General features: G+C 38.7%; 1 protein-coding gene across 1 annotated transcript in view; it reads right to left on the reverse strand.

Moving 5' to 3' along the window:
* ROBO2 (roundabout, axon guidance receptor, homolog 2 (Drosophila)) overlaps positions 1-13,758 on the reverse strand; it is a 106,776-nt gene that overhangs the window by 10,765 nt on the left and 82,253 nt on the right. The window contains exons 19-20 of the mRNA XM_010133614.1: positions 8,852-9,034; positions 4,073-4,243 (exon numbers count right to left, since the gene is read on the reverse strand). Of these exons, the coding sequence (XP_010131916.1) occupies positions 4,073-4,243; positions 8,852-9,034 (354 nt within the window). The remainder of the gene's footprint in view (positions 1-4,072; positions 4,244-8,851; positions 9,035-13,758) is intronic.

Consider the following 13,758-nt stretch of genomic DNA (forward strand, 5'->3'; position numbering starts at 1 on the left):
GGATTTGCAGTGAGGATATCCAGAGTGGTATCATTGTCCCTGTACTTCCATCTAAATTACATTTATCTTCCAGGTGCCAGGTAAAACACCTGAAAACCCACATTTAGCTGTTAAATTACTAGGCTAATGGGATGTCATCCAGACTACCACTTGTAGCCTCTAATGGCAGGATTATCAAACCTGCAAGGCAATTTATCAGTGCATTGGTGGGGAGGTGATGGTCTTATTGATTTAGTAATGGAGGGATTGTGATTGAGAAGCTGTAGGACATCAGAGTGCTTGATAAGAGGCAGATGGATGTTTGGCCTGGGATTACTCCAGCCCTCCCTTAGAAGGCAGAGCATTGGCCAAATGATTCAGGCACCATTCAAGCTTTGGCACAGTCTGTCATTATTCGCTGGAAAAAGCAGCAAGTTGCGAACAAGTATAAGGACAACCCGTTCTATCTGTGCCAGTGATTTCTTTTCCCAGGGGTGATAATTACTGCAAAATTAAATGAGCCTCTGAACCACTTTCTAGCATCAGAAAGTATGAATCTTCTCTACAGTGATCTACCCTAGTAAAAATTGATTTTTAATACATGATAGCAAGTCAGTGGCAAACCTAATAGAAGTCTTAAGTTCCAGTTCCCCTTTTTAACCCCTAACCATGTTTCCCTTCTGCCTCCTCTTTGTTTTTTTTTAAATCATGCTCAGCTAAGGAAGAGCTTTTAATTTCAGTCATGCAGTTACCGTGCAACCACCTATATGTCAGATTCCATTGTTTTGCAATTCATGAATACATTGTTTCTAGGAAAACAAATTATTCCTGGACTAGAACTAAAACCCTCCTATTTGTTTTTTATGGTGGACTGAGAGCTCAGAATGAAGGTTTTCATCATCTGAGGGATTCATAAGGTATTATTTCTCTGTGGATTTGTTGTTGTCTCCGTGGTCTTTTAGGATGTGGAGGATAAAATCCAACTTGTACAGCAAGGCAAATATGAAGACTCAATCTAGTCAGTCTCTAGAGGATTCTGACCTATGACTGAAGAAAATGAAGAAGCAGGCTTTTTAGGGGATTTGTGTGGATTGCTGTCAAAAGTAAGCATGAGGTTGTACCCTTATATACTTACATAGTCTGGGATCTGTGTGCTATGTGTTAAATATGACAGTTTCTTAGGTCTTTTGCACTGTCCCACATGGTTGCAGTTAACAAGGAGGCAGTGCTCAGGATGTGTATGGGAAAGGGCAAAGAAAGGACATGGCTAGAGTTTACTTTGTCGACAAAAATTTAAAATTAAAGCTATCCAGTATGTGACGAGACTTAAAACATAGGATGTTAAGACTCATCCAGCTTAGGAACTTAAAGAGGACTGACGAACCATATATGTTCTCATATGACAAATCCAAGAGGAAGCAGTTGTAAGGGAATGAATCAAGACATCTCAAAGTCCGGAGAAATATATAGTGATGATCCCCACTAAAATCACGATGTCCTGGATTAGGCCTCAGAATTGCTGGATCTATCCCAGGCTGTCCTACTTGGTTTTTCTAACCATAGCTTAAGCATAGTGGTATTGCCTCTCTTTGTAAAGTTCATTGCAATATTTCACACAAAGCATCCAGTCACCGTTTTTAATTTCTGTATATGAGAGGTTCCTAAATTCGGTTTATTTACATATACACAAGTGGCAGCAGCAATCTTTAGCTTCCTTAATTGACAAATGACCTTTTACTAATTTATCTATGACTCGGACTTTTCTCTACACTTTAATGACTCATATTCATGAAGAGCTGAAGTGGAAAAAAATGTACAGTTTGTGTTTGTTTGTTTGTTCCTGTGGTAAGATGGGATGGGAAAGGATCCTCTATTACTCTAGAATATTATAAATATTTTTTAGTATATAGTAAGCATTTTAACTAGGTTTATAACAGAGAAACAGTGTCCATACCAAAAGCTGTTATGGTTAGTGTCTTTGTCTGAGAGGTGGGCTGTTGAAGGAAATAGTAATTGGTATTCTGACTCAAATTCATGAAAGAAACTCCAGTAAGATTCGTATTTTATAAAGAATAAATAGGAAACAATAAGAGATTCCCCTTTTAAAATAGATCTTAAAATCTGACCCCTTTCATTAATTCAAAACAATGTCATATTTTATGATGGAGTCGCTCCCTGAGGAGTCACACTTCCATCTGTGTCATTACCTGAGCTGGATTCCTATCAATTTTGTGGTACCCACACTATTGGTAAAGATTTCTACAGCAATAGTACTCAAAAGCAGAAGGATGAGGGTCCCACCTCTGAGTGCGCTGCAAACTTGTATGTACACAGAATTTGTTACCCAAAAGGTCCATGATTCAGGGTGACAGGATTATGCCATGCAGAAGCAACACCTACAATTTCCAGTTACTCTTTTCACAGACACATCTATTTAATGGATCTGTGTAGCAAGAAGACCTCTGGAATATGTCCAGAAGGGGAGGGTATTAATGTTTAAACCAATTAAGATACACATGAGTGGTGTCTAAGCTACTTTAAGCTGTTTCCCCAAATTACATGGTAGTGAGGATGAGCCAAAGAGCATGAGATGTAACGATAACTCCTTTGGTGAAGACTTTCACTTCTGGAATCTGTTCTCCACCTTTGTGGTGTGACAAACAAGGAATCTGTCAGAGCATACTGCATAACTGTATTTGTACACCTCTTAACAAGACTGAGAGCAGAGCTCCGGTGCTTTTAGGAGCCACAGTCCAACTTGCAAGCTGTTAATATACTTTGTACGTATAACTAGAGTAATAAACAGCACATTATAAGTAAAACAAACTAAATACATTCTCACTCAAATCTGTTTATTATGTTACCTGTCCAAAGAAGATAATGTAGGAAGTTGGACTTGATGATCCTTATGGTTTCCTTCCAATTTGAGATTTTCTGTAATTCTATGAATCTGAAGTAATTCTTACTAGAATAAGGAGGTGTTTATACTAAAATCTAAAGTAATTTTTAAAAAAATTATCTTTCAATAGAATTATGGGGTTTTTTACCTTCCCCATACACTAGAAGATTTGTCAAGGTGTACTTGAGATTAGGAGATAGACTCACTGGCATCACACCCACTTTCAAGGTCCAGACAGTATTACAAGAGCCACTGAGGCAGATGGGACAGTCTAGCTCTCAGAATTGCCCCACATTGAACAGTGAAAAAGAGGTCAGAATGAGGAAAGTGACCACATCTCCAGCTGCATGGCGTTACAGATATCCTTCATGATCCCTTTAATGCTGTTTTTCCACTTATCTGCTTGACCCCTTTGATCATTTCAACACCTACAGGCGCCAAGGGAAGGTCAGAAGAAATGAGAGGGAGGTAGCCAGCTAACACCCTTTTCTATCTAGTTCTCCTGAAAGATAGGCAGCAATTGTGACTTTTGCCAAACTCAAGATGGGGTAGACAAAGATTATGAAAGGCTGGGCTGAGCTGATCTTAAGTCATTAGAAGAGCATAATCTGAAATCTCCAGATGGGAAGCAGTGGTCAGAGAGAAGTGGAGATGTCAAAGACGGAAACAAAGTCACTCAAGGTCAGCAGATGTCACAAACGAAGCAGCATGGACAAGACATGAGGCAGAATCATGAGAGAAGAGTGGCATGTAATGCTGTAGCTGTTGGGTGGCTGTCAAAACCAGCACCATCCAAACAAAATACTGTGGGACTGGTTCTATGCTTCTCCTTAGGAACTCATGGCATACTGCTACTGCTGGTGGTGGCTACTTTAATTTACTGTAAAATTAACCAAAGGCCATTTTTTAATGTCAACTCATAGGCAATGCAGTCATTTTTGGGTAAGATTTATATTGAGGTCTGAGAAAACCTAAGAGATGTTAACATGTTCAGAGCTGAAAAGACAAAAGGCTCCTTGAAGACTCACTTAACCAAGCTTCACACTGCTAGTGTTGCGATATTGCTCACAGGGCAACCTGGGGACGCCAGTTCTCCAAACAAATAACTCGTTGTAATTTAAGTTCCTTAAAAGATTGTTCTATGTTCTCCCACTATGCACACCTGCTTGTTTCAGGCCATCATCAGGCACTTACCGTCTGTTATTCCCTCCCTACGATGAGGCAAGGGGGGTTGGTCCAACCGTCCTCCCTTATTTTTTTTAGTGGGCCTTGGCCTCTGGCTCTGATTGACAGCTGCACTGGCATTGCTGTCAGTAGAAAAAGGACTGCTTGGCCGAGGTCTCTGAGAGGAAGGATATGCTTTCCCTAAAAAAAAAAAGAGAGAGAGAGAGAGAGAAATCAGATGAAAAAATGTCATTGCCTTGAAATGGGCTGTTTTATTAAAGTCTGTTGTGAAACATTAAACCTGGTTAATTCTCAGAGGCAAGCAAGTGTCCTCTCGAGGTACCCACTGATGACAACTGCTTTAAGACACAGAACAACGAGCAAACTGAGAAACTTGGCATTCTTTTGACTTTAACTTTTATAATTAAAATCATTCCATCTGTTGTGATAAAACTACTGTATGCCATGTAACTCCTACCTGCTCTGTGTGCTGAACAGATGTGTCATAACAACTCCTCAAACTTGATCAGGGAAGGAAAACAATTCTGCAATCATACCAAATTTATCTTCTCCTGCCTTCCACCTTCACGTTTGCTGAGACAGATTCTCATTTTAGGGGCTCCCATATGCATTGTAGATCTGGAGTAGCTCCAGTAAGATAAGCATAACCGATTTTGCAAGCTATATATTTGTGTAGGTTTGTATACTTAAAGGCTTTCTTTTCTCAAGAAATAAAAATGGGGATACATTTAAATGCTAAAATTTTCTTGTTCCTTTTCAGTATTTTTATATGTTTAAAAGTAATGCTTTCTGACTGAATTTATTTCTCAGAATTTTTATATATATATATACAGACAAATCAAGCTATGTGATTTCTCTTAAAAAAACCCTTCAGTGGTGTTCTATGGAGCAGATCACTAAAAGCACCATGCAGGAACTGTAGGAGCACAGTTCATTTACTACATTCACTTCTTATTTTGCTATTTTTATTCCATTAACTTAACTAAGCTTGTTTAATAATAACTGATGAAAACTAAAGTTCACCATCTTTTACTTTCTATTTTTCATCTGTATGTCATTCTTGCCAAGTTCCTTGGGGACATTAACATTTTATTTTGTTTAGAAGTGGTATTTAAAATTCTTATATGTTTTAATCTTATCTGCAGTGGAAAATGTATGAGCTAGTCAGAACTTCTGCTCTTCCAGTGCTACTGTAGGCCCAAATGAGCTAAGTGTGGACAGTAAGTGGCAAAAAGGGTGTTTGCCGTTTGGTCAACTGACCAAAAGCTAGCAAGGAACTCTTTTATCTCTTGGTTAACTTAGACCAGGATCTACCCTGCTGTGAGTTACGTTTTCTGGTAAAACCTTTTAACAGATGCACTTACTTCCAACACGCTGTCACACACGACCTGATCTAGATAAGCCTAATCAGGAATAAAAAGCTACCCGCTAAACTATTTGAAATCTTCTCAGCGCAAAGAGGGCAAAGTGAAAAAAGTAGCCATAAGCTCTCTACCATGGTATTTCACATTAACGAATACATATTAAAGTAACATCTCAGTATTTGACTTCAGAGATTTCCTGACTGTCTCAGGCTTGATCTTCTACCTTCTCACTGATGTGCACCCTGAGGAGGACACTGCTTTTAGGCAGGCTTGTCTCCCAGCTGCACGTCACTGCCAGTTATTGGAGGTTACCACATTTGAACCCCTCATGTGGATATTCCCTAACTCTCCTCTGCCAAAAAAAGCCAAATTGAACTTAAATGGTATGAAAAGCACACCTCTGCTAACCTGGCTCATTTTAACTGAAATGGGTTACAGAATGCCCACTCAAGCAGCTAATTCTGGAGCTGGGAGAAAGCAGTAATAAGCATTTGGAGGAAGGCTGGAAACATTAACCTCTATAGCTGGCACAGCTGCAGCCAGACAAAGACAAGTGATCAAGCCCTTGTTTCATAGATAAGGATGAAACAGCTGACGAACACAGACAAAATAGTAAAATTTCATTTAAAAACAGAGACTACTACTGCAAAGAAATTCAGATATGAGCCTGAAATTCAATCATAGCTCACAGCACATTGCACAGATGTTTTGCAAAAATAAACTTGCAACATGCAAGTGCAACTACTGAGTGTGGGACAGAGATTCTTCACACTTATCCTCTTGACTAAAGAAATATGATTACTCATTCAGAATGTTGGTTTGAAAAAGAAATAGTCACCAAACATTCTCTCTTTTATCCCTCCATGAAAATGAGGGAAAATAAATAGCACTGACTTAAATCAGACATGGGGCAAAACCAAATGATGTACAGACTCCCAAAACACATTTGTCAATGCACCTAATAATAACTGATTACAGCATCCTGTATTTGTATGCAGCCCTTCCAGTAAGAACTGCTGAGCAGTGTCAGACTCTCTGCAGTAGATTTAGTGTAAGTGGAGACAAGGATTAATCCACTAATTCTTGATTTAATTTCCCAAGGGTGTTAAAAAGGAAGACTGTCTGAACTTCATGGCAAATCACATGATGCCTTCTGAAAACTGGAATCAGAGTGTCTGGCAGGAGAGACACCTTGCACCTGGATTTATCAGTGCCTCTCGTGCTTGGAAATCAAACACAACCATGTGACGTTATCAAGTTGGACTTGTATTTTCGTATCAGTGAGAATATTTCCCAGCTGTTCAGAATGGGTGAAAATAACTGTCCACACTGCAAAGGAGTAAAAAGACAGGACCTTCAGAGCAATGGGCAGAAATACTGCTGCTGCTTCTCCACTGCAAGACACCATTTTGCATGATGGGTGGAGGGTGGTTTGCTGTGGCACAGCAGGTCTGTTAGAGGCATGTCTGATTGATCCGTGCTACCCTGGGATGAATCATGCGGTAACAAATCTGCAGCAAGCATTGGGAGTTATTTCCCTTTGCTGAGGTTTTTGTGAGGAAAAGAAGAGAAGGCCATTTATTTACATGTGGGGTTTATTTTGTTTCTGGTTTTCCTGCTGGATCAATAAGAACGTAATAATCATATAGTCTCTACCACAATCATTGGATACTTTGTTGTACCATAAACTCTAATAGTCTGTCCAAGGAAATACATGCAAGTACTCAGTTTAAGTGCATTTGTGACCTAATTAAGCTAGAAAAATATAACTGACAAGAGGGCTCTCATACTTTCCTTGTACTTTCCATTTACATAGCTACAATAAGAAATTACAGTTATTTAAAAGCATCTATGTGTTTGCATATCCCTTTACTCTTATGTGTGTGTTTGCGGTGGAAACTGTACTTCCCAACGGCCTGATACAAGTGACACTAACTTGGAGTGAATCTTTGCATTAGCTTTTACTGAGGCCAAGAACAACAGCAGGAAAAAAAAAAAAAGATTGGGAGGGATATGCTCCTTTCATTCAAGACTGTTTAGGAGAGTCTTCAAGCAAAACAGTGTATTTTAAATTCTAGTTTTGCCAAACGTGTCCATGGTAGATTAGTGAAGGCCTACATCACTTTCTTACTTGCTTTTTTTTTTCTTCAAATGATGAGACAGATTTGTTCAGTCAATTTTCCACTAATTTAAGAAGCAAGTGAGGGGTTTGACTACTTTTAACGGTGAAATAACCATTTTTTAAGGATGATGGTGTCGAAGCAAAGTCAATGGCAAAAGTCCCAGTGATTTGAGAAAAGTTTTATCTCTTCACCCTGTAGTTTTTTGGCAACATAGGACTTTATCATTGATTCTTTTCTTCATTCCTAATGTTCCTAAAAGGTAGTGTTTGCCATAAAGCCACTGCATGCAAACAGCCTGAGGCTTTCAGCCCTAACATGTGGAGACATTTCTCATAAACGCACACATTGTACTAAAAGACTTCGTACCAGACTAACAGCAAAAAATTTTAAATTGTAGGAAATTATGGGACCTGTGGGCAGGGACCATCTCAGAAAGAAAACAAAAATATGAATCAAGTTAATCTTTGCTATTAGATTTGTGGATTTAAGCGATTAGTTATTCTTGCTCTTTCAATAAGACTAAGCAAATGCAAATTCACTCCTTTTTCCAGAATATTTAAAAGTAATTTTTTTTCTAGAAATAAAACATATGGAGCTTTAAAAATATGAAATAAATTATGTTTACTTTTCATTTATTCATTTTAGAAGATTGGCCGTTTTCAAAAATAGTCACTTTAGCTTTGTTACATTTAAGTTGGCAGATTCAGTTGGCATAACTGAAATTAAATTTTAGCAAAATTAACTTATTGAATTAAGTATTTCTTAAATAATCTATTAATAAGACTTTTAAACAGTGCGTATTGTTAGCAATAAAAACACATCAATTCACCCCCATGCTTAGACAAACTTCACAGAAATATACACTTTTGCAAGAAGAGATGAAACAGAAGAACAGAGATGGAGATAATAGTTTAAGCATGTTGTTCATCACTGGAAATGTGAATGATTGTGAGTAGATTTTGTAAAAAACAATATAATAAAAGACTCGATGGCAGAATTAGTGATGTCTTCACTGAAGTATTAAGCGGAGCATATTTCAGTAAATCTATAGCAGAGTCAGCATAGAGGGAAACTGCAGCAGTCTAAAGGTGCAGATTAAAAGCTTGTGCTATTCACTACTTCAAATCACTAAAAGTGAAACATAATGCAACATTTCATTTAAAATACACTGACAAAGATATCTCCATCCACCTTATTCCATGCATGTTAGACAAGTGTGAGATGTGGGTTCACTGAAAAGAAGAGAAGAATAGGCAGAGATAACCTTCATGCAGAAAGCATCAACTTTTGAGTCTACAAACCTGTTCTTGTCAGGCTGGTTCCATCCAGCCTAAAACCAGCTTTATCTGCTGCTGCAACCAGTGCTTGTGCAAAACTGCCGCTGGTAAAGATCGAGTCATCTGAGGAGCTACCTACACTAGATCTATGACTAGAAAAGTTACGGTCCTCATCAGACGCAGAACCCCATCCATTTACCATTGAACCTAAAAACAAATGTAGGGGTCTAGTGAGTTGTGCGCATTTGATACGTTTTGATCATCTGAAGTTTAAAGACCCAATTAAAAAGTTCTTTCTCAACAGGAACCCCAAAATTCATTTGACAGACTGTTTACAAGAGAGCAATATTCATCTAAAGCTTAAAGACCCACTTAACATGTCCTTTCACAACAGGAAACCCAAAGTTTATCCAACAGAGCTTGGTATACAAGAGCACTATCAAAGCTAAGGGGGATCTCAATCATAGCTTGCTCCATGTTGCTTTGATCCTGTAAAAAAATGACACATATTTGCTATAAATGTAAAGGCTCCATAATAAATTATTTTGAAAGTTAATAGCTTTCCCCTGGGATTGAAATGAATGTGATTTTTTAAATTATTATTTAACGTAATATAATTCAGTATCTAGTTTGTTATTTGCAAAACAAAGTCTTAATTTAGGGCAGCACATGTATAAGTCTTGGTAGATATGGCTGAAGTCAGACATGGGCTTTAAGACCTATCCTAAACAAGACTGGCGATATGTAATTTTCTCAATAAAAAACTTAAAATAGATAGCAATTTTAATGGCCTGAAAAGAGCTGACCTAAAGTAGTTCATTCTAGTGGATTAAAGTTACTTTTGTAAAAGGTTAGAAATAATTAACATTCAAGAGCAGAGCAATTTATATACTCAAATTTAATACTAAGTCAGTCGCTAAGCCATTGCTGGCCTCACAGTACCTTGTCGCTATGGATTACCACCACTGCAGGAGAGGAAAGTGATAACAACATCTTAAAAATGCAGTAAGAAAACTAGATACCAGAAAGAGCACATGCAGGTAATATAAAAATCTTTACACAAAATTTAAAGAGTAAAATAGTCATCTTATTTACTCTCCATTTATATTTTCTTTTATTTTTTCCAATGCATGAAGCATCAGCTACCCATTGTACGTGTCAGTACAATATATTTTCAAAAGCCATAACAGTTCAGATTTTTTTCAAAGTACTGAAATTCTGTTTCTTTTGTGGCTTGAGATTGAGTTGATGGTGTTCTGTACTTTTAAAAATCACGAGTAAATGTCACAGGGTAATTCTACACTGTGCAGTGGAGCAGAAAGCAAAGGAAACGTAGCTTGCACCAAGTACCTACCTTTGCTCCAGGAACAGGGCAGCCATGCTAATTAGTTACCAAGTCTAGCTGAGGTGCAGAGCTACCAGACTGCTTTTGGGACCTGAGCTGCTGCATGGCATTGTAAGGTGCTGTGTAGACATAGCGTATTCTTCTGAGATAGAACAGCCACCTATCTTGAAATACCTGAAATCTTCTTTTTAAAAACAGTGGGATGCATATATTTAAAAAAAAAAAAATAAAAAGCCCAGCGAACCCATGAGGCTCTGCAGAAAACTGGTTTTTAAAGATAGAGACACTCGTGGAGAACTACATCATGGCCCTGACTTAACTATTCAGTTAGCACAGCTGAATTTATGTTAATGTACATAAGATGCAAAGCAGAGTAAGTCATGCTCTTCAAAGCTTTTTTGTAATCCATGTCCAATAAAGTATTATTGTGTTCAAAATTGTTAACTAGTATATCAATCATGACCTGTCATTAGTACTAAATTGATAGGCTAATTAACTAATGGTGGTGTCAAATACTAAAAGTATCCTGCAAAAATAAGTCATGAATATAATAAATGAATGCTGCAATTTAGTCAGTAGCACGCTGCCTCACAAAACCGAAGAACAATGGGTTATTTTGTGATGCTGCAGTGACCAAACGCTTTAATGTCGGCGAAGTAGCAAGCTATAATAACAAAAGTCCATGCACTCCTAAGGAACCAGAAAAGAAACTAAAGAGGTCTATGAAGGTGTCTCAGGCAGAAAGTGTGTTCAATGCAACAGGGTGTGACAGACTTTGATTCTCCTTGCTGAGAGCACACGCGAAATTGTTTTTTCCAAACAGAGTTGACCTGGTACAGACAGATATTAAGGAAGCCTAGATAACAGCAAGGAAAGGCTAAGACTCTGAGAAGACAGTGTCTGAACTAACAATCAAACTGAGAGAGGACATTATAGAGTATGGGGAGTGAAAAGGCTTAGCAGCAGTTACTGATGATGTATGAAAAGAGAGAGTACAGATAAAACACTTCATGAAGATTTAAGACAATGAAATGCTATAGCTGAGGACATTTTCAAATAATCGCTTACCACCACAGTCTGCCAAATACATAAGCACAAGCAGAAACATAAAAATATAACTAGACCTCTGGATATCAAAGGATGATACTTGGGTGCTAAAAATTTAGCATGTATCTCCTTAGTTTCAGGGCCCAAGGGTTTTGTATCATACATTCTACTCACTACGTAAAAACATATATTGCACAGGACAGGTATGGTTTTCGGTATCATAGGCACAAGGCTATGGATGTTTTAGACAAACACAGGTTTGACTTTCCATTTGCTCACACAGCTCTGTCTGTTTGCTCACCAGCCACTCAGCTGTTACACAACACATACATGTGATAAATTGGGTGGGACACTTTCAGGGTACGTCTAGAAGAGTTGCTACTTTTCATCTACTCTTTGAAACGCTGGACTGAAATTCATCCAGTCCAAAAAAAAAATCCGTATTTTAAGTATGAAATACACTAAAAATCTGCAGAAGCCCATAAAGCTCACTCCAATGTACGTGCATGCACCTATCTTTCTGCACACTCATAGACATGCCAGATTTTCCTAAAAATAATTCTTTTTCCCTTTTATTTTAATCATCAGTAGAGTGCTATTATCGGATTGTAAATTTTTCAGGCTAACCCTATAGCAAAGTTCTATTCCTGAACTCCTCTGCATTCACTTGGACAGCAAGCATTAAGAAGGCTAGGAATAGTGCACTCCGCCCATGGATTGCTTTCCCTTTCCCTGTCCTCCAGCAGCTGTGTTAGGAAGCACTGCCTGTCAGGCTGGAAGTGTAGCTCAAGCATTTGACCTTTTCTGGGACATCAAGACAGTTGACAACTAAAGCAATGACCCCACCTGCAGTACTGCATGCAGTTCTGGGGTTCTTAGCATAGGAAAGACATGGACCTGTTGGAGCGGGTCCAGATGAGGGACACAAAAATGATCAGAGGGCTGGGACACCTTGTCTGAGAAGAAATGCTAAGAGAGTTGGGGTTGTTCAGCCTGGAGAAGAAAAAGCTCCCGTGGACCTTATAGTGGCCTTTCAATATATAAATGGGCCTTATAAAAAAGATGGAGAAAGTCCTTTTACCAAGGCCGGTAGTGGCAATGGTTTTAAACTGAAAGTGGGTAGGTTCAGACTGAATATAAAGAAGAAATTTCTTACAATGAAGGTGGTGAGACACTGGAACAGGTTTCTCAGAGAAGTGGTGCATGCTCCATCATTGGAAGTGTACAAAGTGAGGTTGGATGGGGCTTTGAACAACCTGGTCTGGTGAAAGGTGTCCCTGCCCATGGCACAGGGGTTTGGATTAGATTACCTTCAAAGGTCCCCTCCAGCTCAAACCATTCTGTGAAGCAGTGACTCTATACTTCTGGTTGCTGGAAGTAGGCAAAACTCTTCATAACTGCTGAAGTCAGCAAGCTACCATGAGACATACACAGCATCCGCAGCTGTATGTGATGAGGTAGCTAAATATGAAATCTCTACATTATTTCTACTGGTTCCTGAGCTATTTGGTTTCCCTGCATAAAGAATTTTTTTCCCTACCAAAACTTGAAGCAGTAAAACCCTGGCTCGCTTTGCGCTCCAGAGGTGTGGACATTGCCCAGAAGGCATGGGAGGGCTGGAGCCCAGCCCAGGCACCTCAGGCCACCATGCAGCTGCACTAATGTAGCACACATGGTGACTGCTTGTTTAAAGGCATCCGCTGGCCTCTTGTTTTCCAAATCAGATGCACATTTGTTTCTCTCTGAATGAAGGCAGAATGAGAGATGCTGACATCCCTTTCAGATCAACTGTGCATTTTGAAATGGAATGAAACAGCCTTTTAGTGTCTCCTTTACATGCAGCTCACTACGTGTTTTCCAAGAGCATATTTGAGTTTTTACGCTTCCTGGCAACTGTAAATTTTACTCTTGCTGACAGCAGCAGTAAATGCTTTATGCGGAACAAAATCAACTCTGTGAAAAGTTGAACTCTGTTTTCTTGCTTCATAAAATATCTCTTGGTGCTAATGCAAACAGAAAGCTTCTTTGCTCTGAGGGAGAGGTGAGGGGAATAGAGGTGCTAGCTTCTTGTAGACTGCATGCTACTGCTTTTAGTGGCATTTTGCAGGCAATAAAAATGCTATTTTTCTTTGTAAACCGTTCTCTTCCTTTACTTAAAAAAAAATAGATCTAATGTACTTGTGAAGTAAAAGCTGCTCACAACAAAACTAACACTTCTGAAAATTCCATTAGATACTTTTCTGTACATATCAAACGCTACGCTCTTGCTTAAAGTTAACAAATGATGTCACTGGGATTTGTACGCGTATGCTTATGTCCTTCCCTTCAGAAGACCATGAACATATTCTGATACTAAGCCCCTATTCCTCTGCAGGTTTTTTGGCAGAACATTGCTAGACTGCTTAGGTTTGTGAAGTATGGGTAAAGTCCTTGGGGACTGATGCTACTTCATTTGAAATCTATTACAGAATTCCTTTAGCATTTGTACATTATCCTCATTTGGATATATCTGACTACTGTCGTCATTGCAAAGAAAGAG

This window comes from Buceros rhinoceros, unplaced genomic scaffold (genome assembly GCF_000710305.1).
Source record: "Buceros rhinoceros silvestris isolate BGI_N320 unplaced genomic scaffold, ASM71030v1 scaffold1103, whole genome shotgun sequence".
Taxonomy (NCBI): domain Eukaryota; kingdom Metazoa; phylum Chordata; class Aves; order Bucerotiformes; family Bucerotidae; genus Buceros; species Buceros rhinoceros.